General features: G+C 39.4%; 1 protein-coding gene across 7 annotated transcripts in view; it reads right to left on the reverse strand.

Moving 5' to 3' along the window:
• The window catches only part of MLLT10 (MLLT10 histone lysine methyltransferase DOT1L cofactor), a 117,495-nt gene that overhangs the window by 75,378 nt on the left and 28,017 nt on the right, over positions 1 to 14,100 (reverse strand). For 6 of the 7 annotated variants that reach the window (XM_028749764.2, XM_028749765.2, XM_077936852.1 and 3 more), the window contains one exon: positions 4,532 to 4,641. The exons of the other annotated variant lie outside the window; for it this stretch is intronic. In XM_028749764.2, coding sequence (XP_028605597.1) covers positions 4,532 to 4,641 — 110 coding nt within the window. The remainder of the gene's footprint in view (positions 1 to 4,531; positions 4,642 to 14,100) is intronic. 7 annotated transcript variants of the gene reach the window in all.

The following is a 14,100-nucleotide window of genomic DNA, read 5'->3' on the forward strand; positions in this document are numbered from 1 at the left end:
ATAAAACCTGTTGCTTTTGCAGGTCTAACAAAATACTTCTAAGACAACATTCTTGTGAAGTAAGATTATCTCAATTTTCCTTGGGCTGCTGGCATTAACTGTTTTGTATCAATGGCTACCCTGCAGAACTGAAACCCAGAAATGCATATCAGCAATCACAAGGCTATAATGGGGGCTGTTTCATGGCTGCCAGAGGATTTCATAAAAATGCACTCTTCTAGGCAGATTCAGTAATTCCTTTACCAGCATGGAGATTCACAATAAACCTCATTTTCAAACAAGATTTCTAATATTCACAGAAAATTGTTATATTCTTAAAATAATCTCCGTCTCACAGGATGCATAGCTGGGCATTCCTAGTACTTATTAAATACAGCACAATTCTAATCCAAACAAATATTTTAACTCTTGCAATGCCTCTAGCTCTTCAGCTGAAAACTCAACAAGCTTCATGTTTGGGGACAGCAAGGGTTGTCTGCTGAAAGGAGTGGGTGTCTTACTTGTGGTACTCCTGTACAGTCGTACCTTGGTTCTCAAATTTAATCTGTTCTGGGAGCCTGTTCAACTCCCGAAACGGTTCAAAAACCAAGGCACCGCTTCCGATTGGCTGCAGGAAATTCCTGTAGCCAATTGGAAGCCACACTGGACATTCAGCTTCCCAAAAATGTATGCAAACCAGAACACTCACTTCTGGGTTTGCGACGACCGGGAGCCAATTTGTTCCACGACTAAGGCGTTCGACTACCAAGGTACAACTGTATTGACTGTAGGGTGAAACTTTCAAAGGCTGCTTACAAATGTATTAATAGATTCTTTGAAAGCATTGTTCAAATACTGGTGCCCTTAGCAACATACAATCTCATTTAATCATCTCATTACAATTTCATGACATGAAATGTTTAATGTAACCAGTCACTTTCCACAAGATAATGAACTTTGATACTGGCTTATTACAGTCTATCAAGTTATCTCAAAAACATTTGGAACTCTTATTCTAATCCATAACCAACTATTATTTGCTCCCTCCAATGACAGGCTCCTGTTCTACCTTACATCATATAATGCTCATATACTCATCTCTATCTTATTAGTAAACACAAATCCATCTAACAACTTTCTTCATGTAAGAGTCTGTATTCTACCCAACAAGTTTACTACAGAAATCTCATGAAGATATTTGCCCATATGTATCTCACATTCATCTTTGTTTTAGATGTGAAAGAGGGCACACAAGTCCCACCACGCTTCTTCTCTACCGGCCCAGTGTTGAGCAGCCTACTGTTTTCAGTAATGATTAAGTAAAAAAGGTAAAGGTACCCCTGCCCGTAGGGGCCAGTCTTGCCAGACTCTAGGGTTGTGCGCTCATCTCACTCTATAGGCCGGGAGCCAGCGCTGTCCGCAGACACTTCCGGGTCACGTGGCCAGCGTGACAAGCTGCATCTGGCGAGCCAGCGCAGCACACGGAATGCCGTTTACCTTCCCGCTGGTAAGCGGTCCCTATTTATCTACTTGCACCCGAGGGTGCTTTCGAACTGCTAGGTTGGCAGGCGCTGGGACCGAACGACGGGAGCGCACCCCGCTGCGGGGATTCGAACCGCCGACCATGCGATCGGCAAGTCCTAGGTGCTGAGGTTTTACCCACAGCGCCACCCGCGTCCCTAATGATTAAGTAGTCACCAATAAATGCCCACTAGCAAAGCCTGAAGCTGCGCCAAAAACAGGTCTCCAAGGGTCCCTTCACACATTATCCAAGTTAGCAATATATACCTGTTAACTACAGAAATGTCATATATCCATTTTGTAACCATACGTATATGACATAGGTATGGTTACAAAATGGATGTGTGACATATCTGTAAATCTGCTACAGAGCATACACATGGACAAAAAGTGAGTCTCTCACACATTAAGGGGAACACCACAGTTGCATATAAGCACCACAGTTGCTTATATATAAGGATATCCTTTCCAGATTTACATACAATATGAATCAGTGTTATAAAATGCCCTTAAAATATACATATTAATGGATCTACTCTGAGTAGGCCTTAGTCAAACACATAGACAACTGTTTTTCAAATATCAGTTCACATTGCAAAATGGTTTTCTACAAATGATAAAATCATGTGTCTTCATGATCTCTTGATCAACTGCATCAACCCAATTCAGAGATGTGTAGTAGACTAAACATGCCTGACTGGATCTTATTGATCACATGTTCAGCTTTTACAACATCAAGTTCCAGTGCCAACTACCTGAACATTACAGCCACACACAGAGCAACTAATTCTTCTATTGAAGAATCACTGTCACTGGATTAGGGTGAACATGTTATAAAACACCAGCTACATGTTGGGCAAATTGTGAGGAGCAAGGGCTTTAGGGTTTTTAAAACAACAACAACAACAACAACAACAACATGGTTTTAATGTATTTCATGACTAAAACACACTTACAGCAAAGATATGATGCGCAGACAGAATGTACCACAATATTTTTTTATGAATGAGAATGAAAAAAATGTAATGAAATGTAGTCACTGACAGCATAACAAAAACTGAAAAAATAAATGGTGGTGAATTGTTGAGAAACCACAGAAACAAAACTAAGTCTAGAAAAGATAGTAAAATTCTGAAAATGCAAGTTAACTTGCACTAACTCAACTAAACTGGCTTTTCTATGTATAACAAACTCTTGATATTGAACTAATTTTGAAACCCCTTTCAGTTTCAAGAACGTTTTTTCCATACAGCCTGTAGTTCTGCCGTTCAAGAAATATAAAGCTGAATTGCATTCCTAATGCCCAGTTTATGAAACTAGGATCATAAACTAGTTCTTTAAACTGGCCTATGTGGGATGACATTTTCTGTAGCCTTAATTGTAGCTCTGTAATACTGTGCTTGACATCTGACAAAGTCAAAAAGAACTATAAGTTAAGTTTAAAAATAAAATTAAGACAAAACAGCAGATCGGGTTAACTGGTGAATGGTAACAGAGGGAACAGGACACAGATTTCTGGAAGTCCTCCCCATGCTGTGCATCTAACAATGTCCCTACTGCATCCATCTGTCCCTAACCCCACACGTTGGTCCCCCAATTGAAAATGAGAAGCTGGATAAAGAGTTATAGATAGAGTACATACAGATGACTATGGCACATCTTCCATGAACACTGTATTAATCCCCAGCCAACATTCAAGAAAACACATGGCAGGGATCACGCTGCCTTATTCTGCCACCCTTCCCCCCTCCTCCAAAATCTCAATGATATTGCATGCTGGGTATCATATATATATCCATTTTTAAGCTGTACGTAGATTACCAAAACCTATATACTACTTGACTGTAATAAAACCTCTGAGCGGTTTACACACGAGGACCATAATCTCATAATCAGTACACTCTGGTTTTGTCTACTGGGCTCTATGCATGTACAACTCCAGTAATACAGGTGTCCCCCCACTTACATATGATTGACTGCTGTGTAACCTCATATACACGCAGTACCAGCAAATAATTAAATAATTCAATTCACCTGGAAATGGCAAGAGAGAGAGTTGGAGCGTCCTCATTGCTCGCAAGGAGAACCTCCCAGGAGCATGAAAAGGACGTCAGTGAGGGCGGAGGAGACCCTGAAGAGGCGTAGTGGGGCTTTGTTTACACTGCTCAGCCTCCCCACCTAACAGCTGCATGTGCGGGGTAGCACAGCAGCAGCTGCTACTTTCGTGAAAGTCCTCCAGCCTCCTGCCAGCCCCAGAACTTCAATTATAGCTGTAGATATTTTTGGATACAGTAATTTTGGTATGGATTGAAGAGAGAGCTACAGAAAGGGCATTTAAAGGGTTTTTTAGAGGGTGCTCCCTTCTTTAGCCAATTTCAATTATGTGTGCGGGGGACCAGAATGTAACCTCCGCATAAGTGGGGAGTCGCCTGTACTTAACTTGTGAGTCAGCATAATCTAAATCTCACAACACACGTTCCAACTGAATTTCTACACTGGTCTATTATGTGTAAAGAACATGAGTGGGTGGGGAGCTCCTGCTGATATTTCATTCACTTTCTCAATGGCAAAACAATGTTTAACTACAGATGCTTCCCTAAAGCAAGAGAACGAGAACTGTGAACATTGTGCTATAAGAAGAAAGGGAGAGAACAACAACAACAACAGTTGAAAAATTCAATTCTACTCTCAATTAGCTTTTAATAAGAACCGAATCAAGGAACTGATCAACAGTAATCTGCTGCTAAATATAGTGATTACTAATAAAACAGGAAATGTCATAAACCTATTTGATCAGTTGATGATGAAAAACATTAGATATCTAAGTAGATATTACCTCATGCTATAAACTTCAGTAAGACATAAATAATTTTACTCATTTTCTTTCATACAAAATGTTCTTTAAAGAAATACAAGCCCTGCAAAGCAAAATATGCTTGTTTGTTTTTAATGAGATGTGAAATATATAGCATATTTTTCAAATTATATCAAGAAAATTATATCAAGAAAATAAGTCATAGTAGAATTATACCTTATTATAGCGATCATGAGGAACAGACTGCAACACGATAGGTTCCATTGTAGAAACATTTGCAAATTGCACCTCGGGAATGTACAGAGCACAAACCACATGAGCCCAACCTATAAAAAGTTAATTACATTTTATTCTTAATGCCTTCTGACAATACAAATAGAATAATTTCAACTATAAAAAAGAACATTTCATATGTTACATGTATTTTCAATTATTTAAGCACAATGTAAGTATCTAACACATTCCTTAGCACATCACAGCATATAAAGATAAGATTACATATTTTCAAAGAGCTGTAAACAACTAATATAAATAATGATTTTGCAAAAGTAGAAACAAAACACTTTTCGATTGTACCTAGTTCTTAATTCACATTGAAATTAACGGGCCTATATGCCTGAAATTGGGAAGAAAATATGCAGATAATTAAACTATAATGGTTTTTCTTCACACCTTTCCATAAGAAAGAATGAATTTTTTTCTTTTTTTCTTGTTGCTTACATCTAAGACCTGACACTATTACTTTTATATCTTCCTGTGTGGTATCCTAGAATGGTATTTCAGCATAAAGCAGCATATATTTTTAGCTTTCTTTCAGTAGCTTTTGATAGTATTTCATAGACCAGTAGGGTATTTTTTTCTGACAGTTTTTTCTTTTCAATTTCCAAGGATTCTTGACCCAGATAAGAGCCTGCCTAATTTCAGGTTCTCTGTGGTTCCCAAGAGAGTCACCAATTTGTGCTTGCCAAAGAAAACAATTTAACCATGTCTGCTACTGTTTCATTGCATAAATAGCTCAGCTTGAAAATTACTTTGCTATTCAAGAGCTGCCCATATTCTGTCCTGGATTACTTTATACAGAGAATTCCCAGACAGTTTGATACACCAATTTCCCAATATGAAAAGCAGCAGAATAGCAGGAATGTTCAAAACGTAATTGCAGCCTTCCACAAGAAATTAGGTCCCAATCTTCACACACACTCTATATCTGTCTTAACGTCCAAACATGAAGAAGGAAAAAATATCACAGGGGTACACAAAGTACCTGTTAGAAATATCACATATACAACTTATCTAATCTTCATACAAGGCTCAGCTCTACCTATTCCGTGTATACTCAGTTGCTTCAAACCATGCATGAGGTAATAGATCATGTTTTACATGGCAATGCTGCGAACAGCAAATATTACGTAAAGCTGAAACAGGTTTGCAAACATTTGGGGCCACGAACAGAGAAATATTTGATTGTCTGCAGCTCTCTGGAACCTGCTCCAGAACTATTTATAAATATCCGCAAAACAGAAATGAATTGTGGTGTTTACAGCATACATACTACGCGCTGGTATATATGCAACAAACACCCCTTGCCAAAAGTCTGAATCAACCTATTCCGGCATGCAAAAATGTTATGACACACACACCAAATTCCGCAAGAGAGACTGTGTGCACAAGGGACAAGGATAATATACTCTCAAGGTCAAACTAGACAAGTGACTGCCCCTCGTTTACTTTGTTGTCTTTCAAAATCTTTACACCCAATGGCAGCTTTCCTCTGAAGGCAAATGGTAACCACTGGGCAAGTCCTACCTGTATTGGAACCATGACAGGAGCAATGAATTAAATCCCCACACACACTTATCCCCACATCAAAGTGCCAATCAGGTCTCCCTCAGCAATATTTAACACAGGAAAACCAAACACACAAGTGCCAATCACGTGTACAACATTTAGTGCTGTTTCCCCCCCCCCCACCCCAAAGCCCTTTTCCCTCTCCAAAATTTGGAAAATTTAAAGATGTTGGGCTATGTCATGTGACAGGGTAGATAAATTTGTTTCTATCCAGGCAAACCTTTGATATTTAGAAGTCCATAATAAATATGATGACAAATATGAAGAAGCATAAATGGATTGAGATAGCTCAGAAAATGAGATTGATTAAATTTCATGAAGTATTCATTGAGTCTTGGCTCTGCCTTCTCTCTGCCCCCTCCCCACCCCCTCACAGCTCTTTTTATGGCAATGAGTGCATTGTGTCTGCTTGGCACTATGGAGAACAGAAGGAGACAGAGTGGTATTCAATGCTAGTCCTACTTAGATAGACCTACTGGAAGTTAAGAGACATGACTAACATAGGTCCCTCAATTTTAATGGGTCTACTCTGAGTAGGACTGAGCCAAATATATAGTTTTCTTATTTTTACTATAATCATAATGGTTTCTCCTGTTTTTATTGTTTTTTCCATTCTCATAAACTGACAAAATGAAAGGGATGCTAGACTCCTTACAGTTCAACAGCTTGGAGCTCTACTTGTAAAAAGAAATAAAATGAAATGAATTAAAAATGTAAATTCAATTTGTAATGGACCAAATAAATTGTATTTTAATATACCAAACATGATAATCTAATGGCAAACCATATTATACAAAATACATGTTATGTTCCTAAAGCAACAAAGTGACATTTGATCTGTAAAAGCGGCTTTAAAAAGTTGATTTTTTTTTTCAGTTGTCCACAAATTTCCACACCCCTAAAAAAAACAACAGGAAAAAATATTCTCCTGTGGGTTCAGAATTTCCAAAAAAATTATATCTCTAGTAAGAGTTGCATCTACTGCTCCACCCAGTATTCCCTCTTGCCCCACCCAGCACTGGAATGCAACATCCAGAAGGTTTTCCATAAGATAATGTGACCTGACCCTCAGGCTGAAAAAGTCTCCACACTCTTGAGATACAGCCTTAAATGATAAATTTATTCTGGTTGGTGTGCTGTTATTGGAGGAGGAAAAAACAGCCCAGGATTGATACACGAAGTTACACTGAAATACCACTCTAGCTTTAGTTATTTCTGTTGCTATCTGCTGGAAACAATGTCTTTGTGCTCCTAACAACCAAAAAACTGCTAGGAAATTAATTTTGCTGTATTTCAAGTAGCTAGCTGCCCACAAGAGGTTATGGCAAACTGAAACACTGATTTATGTAGAGCAGATTATACTAAAGTGGAAGTTAGGGCTATAGCTTTCTTTGGGGTCCCAGAAAGCCACTGGTGTTCATTTTTCAGTTCCCCTTTCCACAGGAACTCATAACCTTTTATAACAGACGTTGGAACTAATGCATCCCATCTGCTTTCTGCCACTAGAAATAACGTGTTCTTCTGTTCAGGGTCCTAGAAAGTGACCTGCTGCGTTCCTGGCTAATATTGTTTATGCATACTGCTCCATTCAAACAGCTTTTTTTCATGAGCTAATCATTTTTCAGATTTCCTTTCTTCCAAACCCTTAGATACAAACCCCATGACATAACACTTGCTTTTCAGGGAATGGTGAAAGCAGCTGGGATCTCTTTGGAGACAGAAATGTCCTTTTAACTGAGCACGATAAGAATATTACTTCCTACCCCCCTCAAAATTTTAGCACATTTGCACCAGATAAGAATAATCCAATATTCTTATGTGTTAAAAAACCTTGCGTTCTGAATAGGCAACAGCATCAAGTTCTAACACTACTATGCATTTACAGTGGGCAGTTTGCACCCTCAGAATACATATGTTACTTGAGTAACTCACTAAATTTGGTGAGAATCTGCATTACACTGAAGCTCAGTGTATCTGATTGAAGACCATAATCCAGTCATCTTGCAAACAGAACTATATCCCTCACTAAGATAACAGCAGACAATTCTGAACAGTTCAGTTAACAAGGGCTTTCCAAGTGTTATATGCTAGGATAATTTACAACTTAAATGATGCCATAAGTATGGAAGTCACATTGGGTGACATCCTGATAGCAAGTAAGGCCTGAAGGCCTGCCTTTCCATCTTCAAGGTGGAAGGATAATAGCTGGGGCTGAGAAGAGCCCTTCCTTGCACAGCTGGTGCACCTCTGCAGGAAGTGTTCACAGAACCTCCATCAAGAGCCACCAAGAATGTCTTGGCCACCTAGAAATAACCAAAGTAGCATCTAATCGTTCTAACTGTCATAGGGATTACAGAAAACAAACGGACTAAGAATACATTTGAAAGGCATCGTCTACTTTTTCATCATTCATGTCTGCACCCACATTTGGTCCCTAGTTTGCTTCTTCAGCAGACATGCAAGTCAACAACTGGAACCCAAATATAACTGATCAGAAGGAACCTCCAGAGTTAGAGATCGTCCCAACTGGTCTATTTGCTGGCTGCTCAACTACCATCCAAGCATTGTAGATGCCTCTCAGACACCTGGCTGTTGGAGGAGTCCTGCTTCACTCAACAGAAGGAATTCAAGGACTTTCCATAGGTAGGACACAGGTTCCAATAAGCTTTTTCACATGTGCGAAAATCCCATTCGCATCCAGAGGTACCACTGTATTTGTTGATTTGGAAAGACACATTTGTTCTGTCCAACATGAGAGCAAAGGTTCTGAGAGTCAGACAGACCACTCAGAACTTTAGGAAGCTGATGCTACAAGATGTCTTACGGTGTGACCACAGCTCTTAGATGAAGAATTATTTGAAGTGAGCTTCCCACATAGGTAGGCTGGCAATGGTTACATCTGAATATACTATGAGTAAATCTTTGATATGTACACCTTTCTACCATAGTCCACTAGGATATTGACTTTTGAGTTCCTGGGTATTCAGATATGTGGGTTCAGTCTTGATGCAATTTGATCTTGAAGATGAGCAGGAATGTCTGAAGAGCTCAGACATGTAGATAGGCCCAAGAAAGTCAGCTGAAATGAAAACCCATCATTTCCAACAGTATGGCTAAGAGTTAAATCTCCTTTTACCAGAGATAACAAAATTTTTTTCCCCCTAAAAGAAAAGAAAAACAATTGGCTTCCAGAAAGAGTGATCAAAAACATATGCCTCTAGGGCTTCTGTACAGTTGTCTGCACATGTTAAAGACACAATCAGGTAGTCTTACAAAAAGGAATAAAACTTGTACTCTACCATCTTCAGGTAAGTCTTATTGATAACTAGGACCAAGGACAGGAAGAAGGAGCTGAAGACAGAACAACTGACACTGAAGTGCAGAAGGAACAATTGCAAAGTCAACGAGGCAGTTAGTTAGTCCTCCATAAAATTTATTCATGCGAAGAAATCTTAACATTACAGGTGTGCAGAAATAGTGCAACCCATCTCAATGCCAAAGTGTGGAGATTACGACCTTTCTGAGGTCTTCTGATTTCTTCAATATACTGACAAAAACATAATTCACCTTAAAGAAGTAATGATCCCTCTGGCACTAGCTCAGTGTCTATTACTCTTCTCTCCAGAAAGTATTGCATAGTATTGGAATAGTGTTGCATTTTTCTTGGGTTGCCTGAGCAAGGGAAGATAAGGGAATGGTCTCTAGGTATGCTTGAAGGGGGAATAACTTTCTCTCACTGTTTGCAGAACCCACCTACAACATGGCCCTTCACCACATATCTGAAAGTGTTAAGAAACTAAGGAGCCTTGAGTCAAGAGGAAGGGCTTAGTCCCAGGTTGGGGCTGATCAGAGTTACTCTTTGGTTTGGGAGAACTTTTGGAGTTTGGTGTTTCTTCTCTCATGGTCAGCGTTAGAAACTGAGATATGAAAGCTAGGAGCTAAATGGCACCTTAAACCTAGGTTATAGGTGCAACAAAGGAATGTCTAGGCGCACTTTTTTATAACAAGAATACAAAGCTGAAAATGAATGAACTGACGCTAAAATATTATTTTCATTTTTCACATGGTCTAGTCGTTCCCCTGCCCCCCCCCCAATATTCTTAAGAAAATATCTTCTCCAGTCTTCAGAGAGTAGCTAGAAGTGGGGAGACAGAAAAAGGTCCTTCTTTCCTTCCACTCTGCAGTTTTAATCTGAAATCTTAGGCACAGTACTGCAACCAGAGCTCAGAAACTTCTTGCACTAATGAAATTCCCTGTCACAAAATGCGCCTAGAGCAATGGGTGTTTCGAACACTGCTCATGGTATGCCTGAGATGGATAACAGAAACAAAGAGGAATATCTAGAACAGGAGGGTATCTTCTCCATAAAGGAGCACCCTTAAGGCAATCACCAAATATTGGAAAATGAAAGGCAAGACCAGAGTGCGTTTCTGCTATATTGGTTTTTGGTTTCTCACTCCCTCTCTCTCATTGTTTATTTATTATTGTTATTAATAATATGCCACCCATCTGACTGGACTGCCCCAGCCACTCTGGGTGGCTTCCAACAAATTAAAACACTAAGCACAGTAAAACATCAAACATTAAAAACTCCCTACACCTTCAGACATCTCCTAAAAGTCAGATAGTTGTTTATTTCCTTGACATCTGACAGGAAGGCATTCCACAGGGCGCGACTACCGAGAAGGCCCTCTGCATCCTTCCCTTTATGCATCTCCTGAAGAGCACCACAGTGTCTTCCTATATAAACAGATAGATGACTTGGAATACATGGAAGGTGCCAACTACACAAGAAGCTACCTTCTGAATTCCTGGAAACAGAACTTATCTCAATACTGAACGCCCTTCTCTGCACAATAAATGAAAATAATTTAACAAAAACTATTTGCTTTTAGAAGGCCTACTAATTTGTTTTATCAGACCATCTTTAGTATTCTTTTTCTTTATTGCTTACTATACAACACACCAGGACTTAGGTGGTGTTGAACATGCCCTACTCTCAGCTTCAACCAGGAAAGAACAGCCACAAATCAGTCCAAGTTTGAAAACAGATGATTCAATAATCCAATTAAAGTTGGGTATCTCAACACTAGCATTATGAAGCTGAGTTCAATATTAAAATCTCACATTTCAAAGTAGCGGAAGGGTTATGTTGTTTATATTTATTAAGTAATTTATATCAGAATCCAGCTACAAGCAGATATAAGTACTTAATACAATATATTAGCAGTAGTCGGTGACAGCACTTGAGTAACTTAAGTTTGCATTAGTGTTTTTTCTTTTAACTTGCAGAGTCTTAATGAAATTCAGAGGGAGAAAGCTGCTGACTCAAAAGCTGGCATGTGACATTCCTTACAAGCTTAGGAGATCCCCACTCTAACCCTTAAAAAAATGACGACACTATTGCATTGTTAGTTGGCTTTCAACCAAGCAGCTGCCTTCCAGAAATCCTGTTATAAAGCTGACAAAGAATGCTGATGCACAACATTCCTGATCAGCATCCAGTTAGAACAGATTTCAATCCAATAACTGGTTCTAAATATGCTGAACTAAAAAGCTTTGTTGTGTACAGTGCAGGCTTCCAAACAAAACCGTAAAACAAGAAAGATTGCAAATACTGGGTGCTTTGTAACAGTTTAAAAGAACCAACTCCCTCACAGCTTTTTAAGTCTCTTATTGATTGATTTAAAGCACACACACACACAAACACAAACAACAACTAGCACCCAAATGTTTTTGCAGAGATACTGAGCTTTAAAAAATAAGTGTCTCTGGTGTCCATTCTTACTCCAGGGCATCTTGCTGGAGATCAAAGATGTGCAATTTAAGAGTAGTAGTTCAAGCAAAACATAAGGTCAGTTGTTTATGCAGTGATTAAGACCTCTGTGGAAATCTTGCAAGATATGCATTGCCAGCTACAGCAAGCAACTGGAATTTAAATTAGTGAATCTAATACACAAACAAAAAGTATCCAGCTTCTTAAGAAGAGTAAGATGCTATTAGACAAGAAACTGATGCAGGAAAAACAACTGTATAATGCAACAATGTGACAGGGCAATTTACAGTAAGTGGACATGACAAAAGCTTGGTATAGCAACAGTTAGTGATACTGTCAGTTTCAAGTGGAGTTCCAACAGGACCACCAAGATGCAGTCTTATGTTTGGATTCTGTCAGGCCCCTCTGCCCACTGAACCTCTTGTCTTTATCTTTGCTTAATGCCTCAAAATTTGAACTTTTGTTCTTCTACTATTGTTATTATGAGATTATGAATGGAAGAGCTCTTTCTGTTTGCAGCAGGAATAGGAATTCAGAAAATGCTGCCAGGGTGCAGGGCAGGGTAACATTTTCCGCTACCCTCTCCTTCCCCCAGCAACCCCTTTCTCATGATGCTCCAGAATGTCACCAAATGGTGCAAACCACAAGGGGATGCAGGGGGAATGGCAGAAAATGCCACTGCCCCCCCCCCCACATCCTAGTGGGAGCTTCCTACCAAATGAACTCCACCCACAGGTTGTTCCCACCAGCAGAACTTTAGTTAAGATCAGATCCCAAATTATTATTATTTTCGTTCTTTTACATGCTTTTCTGTTTTTAATGTAGTATAAATTCTGTTAACCGAATACAAAACTAAAAATATAGCATGGTCTATGATAATTTCCTCGTTCAACGCTAAATAAGCTACATGTCATAAACACAGCTTGAAACATAATATTGTAATAATGAAACAATTTTTATAATGTCTTAAAATATGAGAAAAATAGCTTTTCCCAGGGCAAGAAAAAACATGATTTTCCTGGCAAAGCCTACCCCTAATAAATACCATGCAAACCCTACCATTAAGTTGAAAGTAATCTTCATTTTAGGCAAGCATTATCCAGAAGCAACTTTTGAAAATAGTTTTAAAAGCTTTATTATTTTTATAGCATATCCTCCAGATTGTTGATAATAGCAGGCTGATATTTTTGCGTAGATAGCAATTTAATGTTCATTTATATTTATTTTTAAATTGGTGTGCTGCCAAACATGGTTCCTCGGATCCCTCGGGCTGGCTAATACCATATCATAAATATAAGAACAGCACCAATTTAAAATACAGAAAGATAATACAAGGGGGTGGGGAACCTATCTGGCAGCTTCCAGAGACATTTAAGTGTGTGTGCCCTTTCTTTAAGACTTCACTCCCTCCCCTCAAAGCCTGAAGCAGGAAGGATTTCATCAACTATCTCAAAGTAAAAATTGAGCTAGTCATGTTGTAACAGGACTTTTATGACTTGAAAAAGCTCCAGTGGATGGCACTGTGCAGATAAAACAGTGGTGAAGATAGGATTTCTTCACAGACATCACCAAAGAATCTGTGTTCAGCTGAACCTAACTTGACCTTTCCTACACCTTTCTGCACCTCATCAAACAGTTCCTTCATTGTTCTCAATTGCCTTGAATATCTAGAGCAAGTCTGACCAGGCCTGATGGGAGTTGGAGTCTGCCAACATCTGGAGGTGCATTGGCTACTCCTGTTCTACAGCCATCATGTCCAATACTCAAGTCGGTTCCAGTGGGTGATGGAGGACCAATCTTGGTCAGCCAATTGGTCAAACTAACCCATGAACATACCCACCTGTCCATCAGCCAGTGTCACTGGGTAACTTCAGCTGATGGATAGGGGACAGGGTAAAATCCTGCTGAGTACTGTGAATCCTGTAGGCAGCAGGACTACACTCTCTGCTCACCAACTGGAGAGCAGGAAACTCAAGTCTTCCTGGGATTTGCTTTGCCAGCACATTCCCTGCAGGGAATGAGCTCAGGAAGCAGACTGCTCCCCGCACTGCCACAGGAATACCCACCTATCAGTCAACTGACATAAGATAACTGACATGTTGTGGCCCACCCCCCATCAAAGTTGGGCCCCAGGGGTCGGGGGAAGATAAAAATGTGGCCT

The sequence above is a fragment of the Podarcis muralis genome, chromosome 12 (genome assembly GCF_964188315.1).
Source record: "Podarcis muralis chromosome 12, rPodMur119.hap1.1, whole genome shotgun sequence".
Taxonomy (NCBI): domain Eukaryota; kingdom Metazoa; phylum Chordata; class Lepidosauria; order Squamata; family Lacertidae; genus Podarcis; species Podarcis muralis.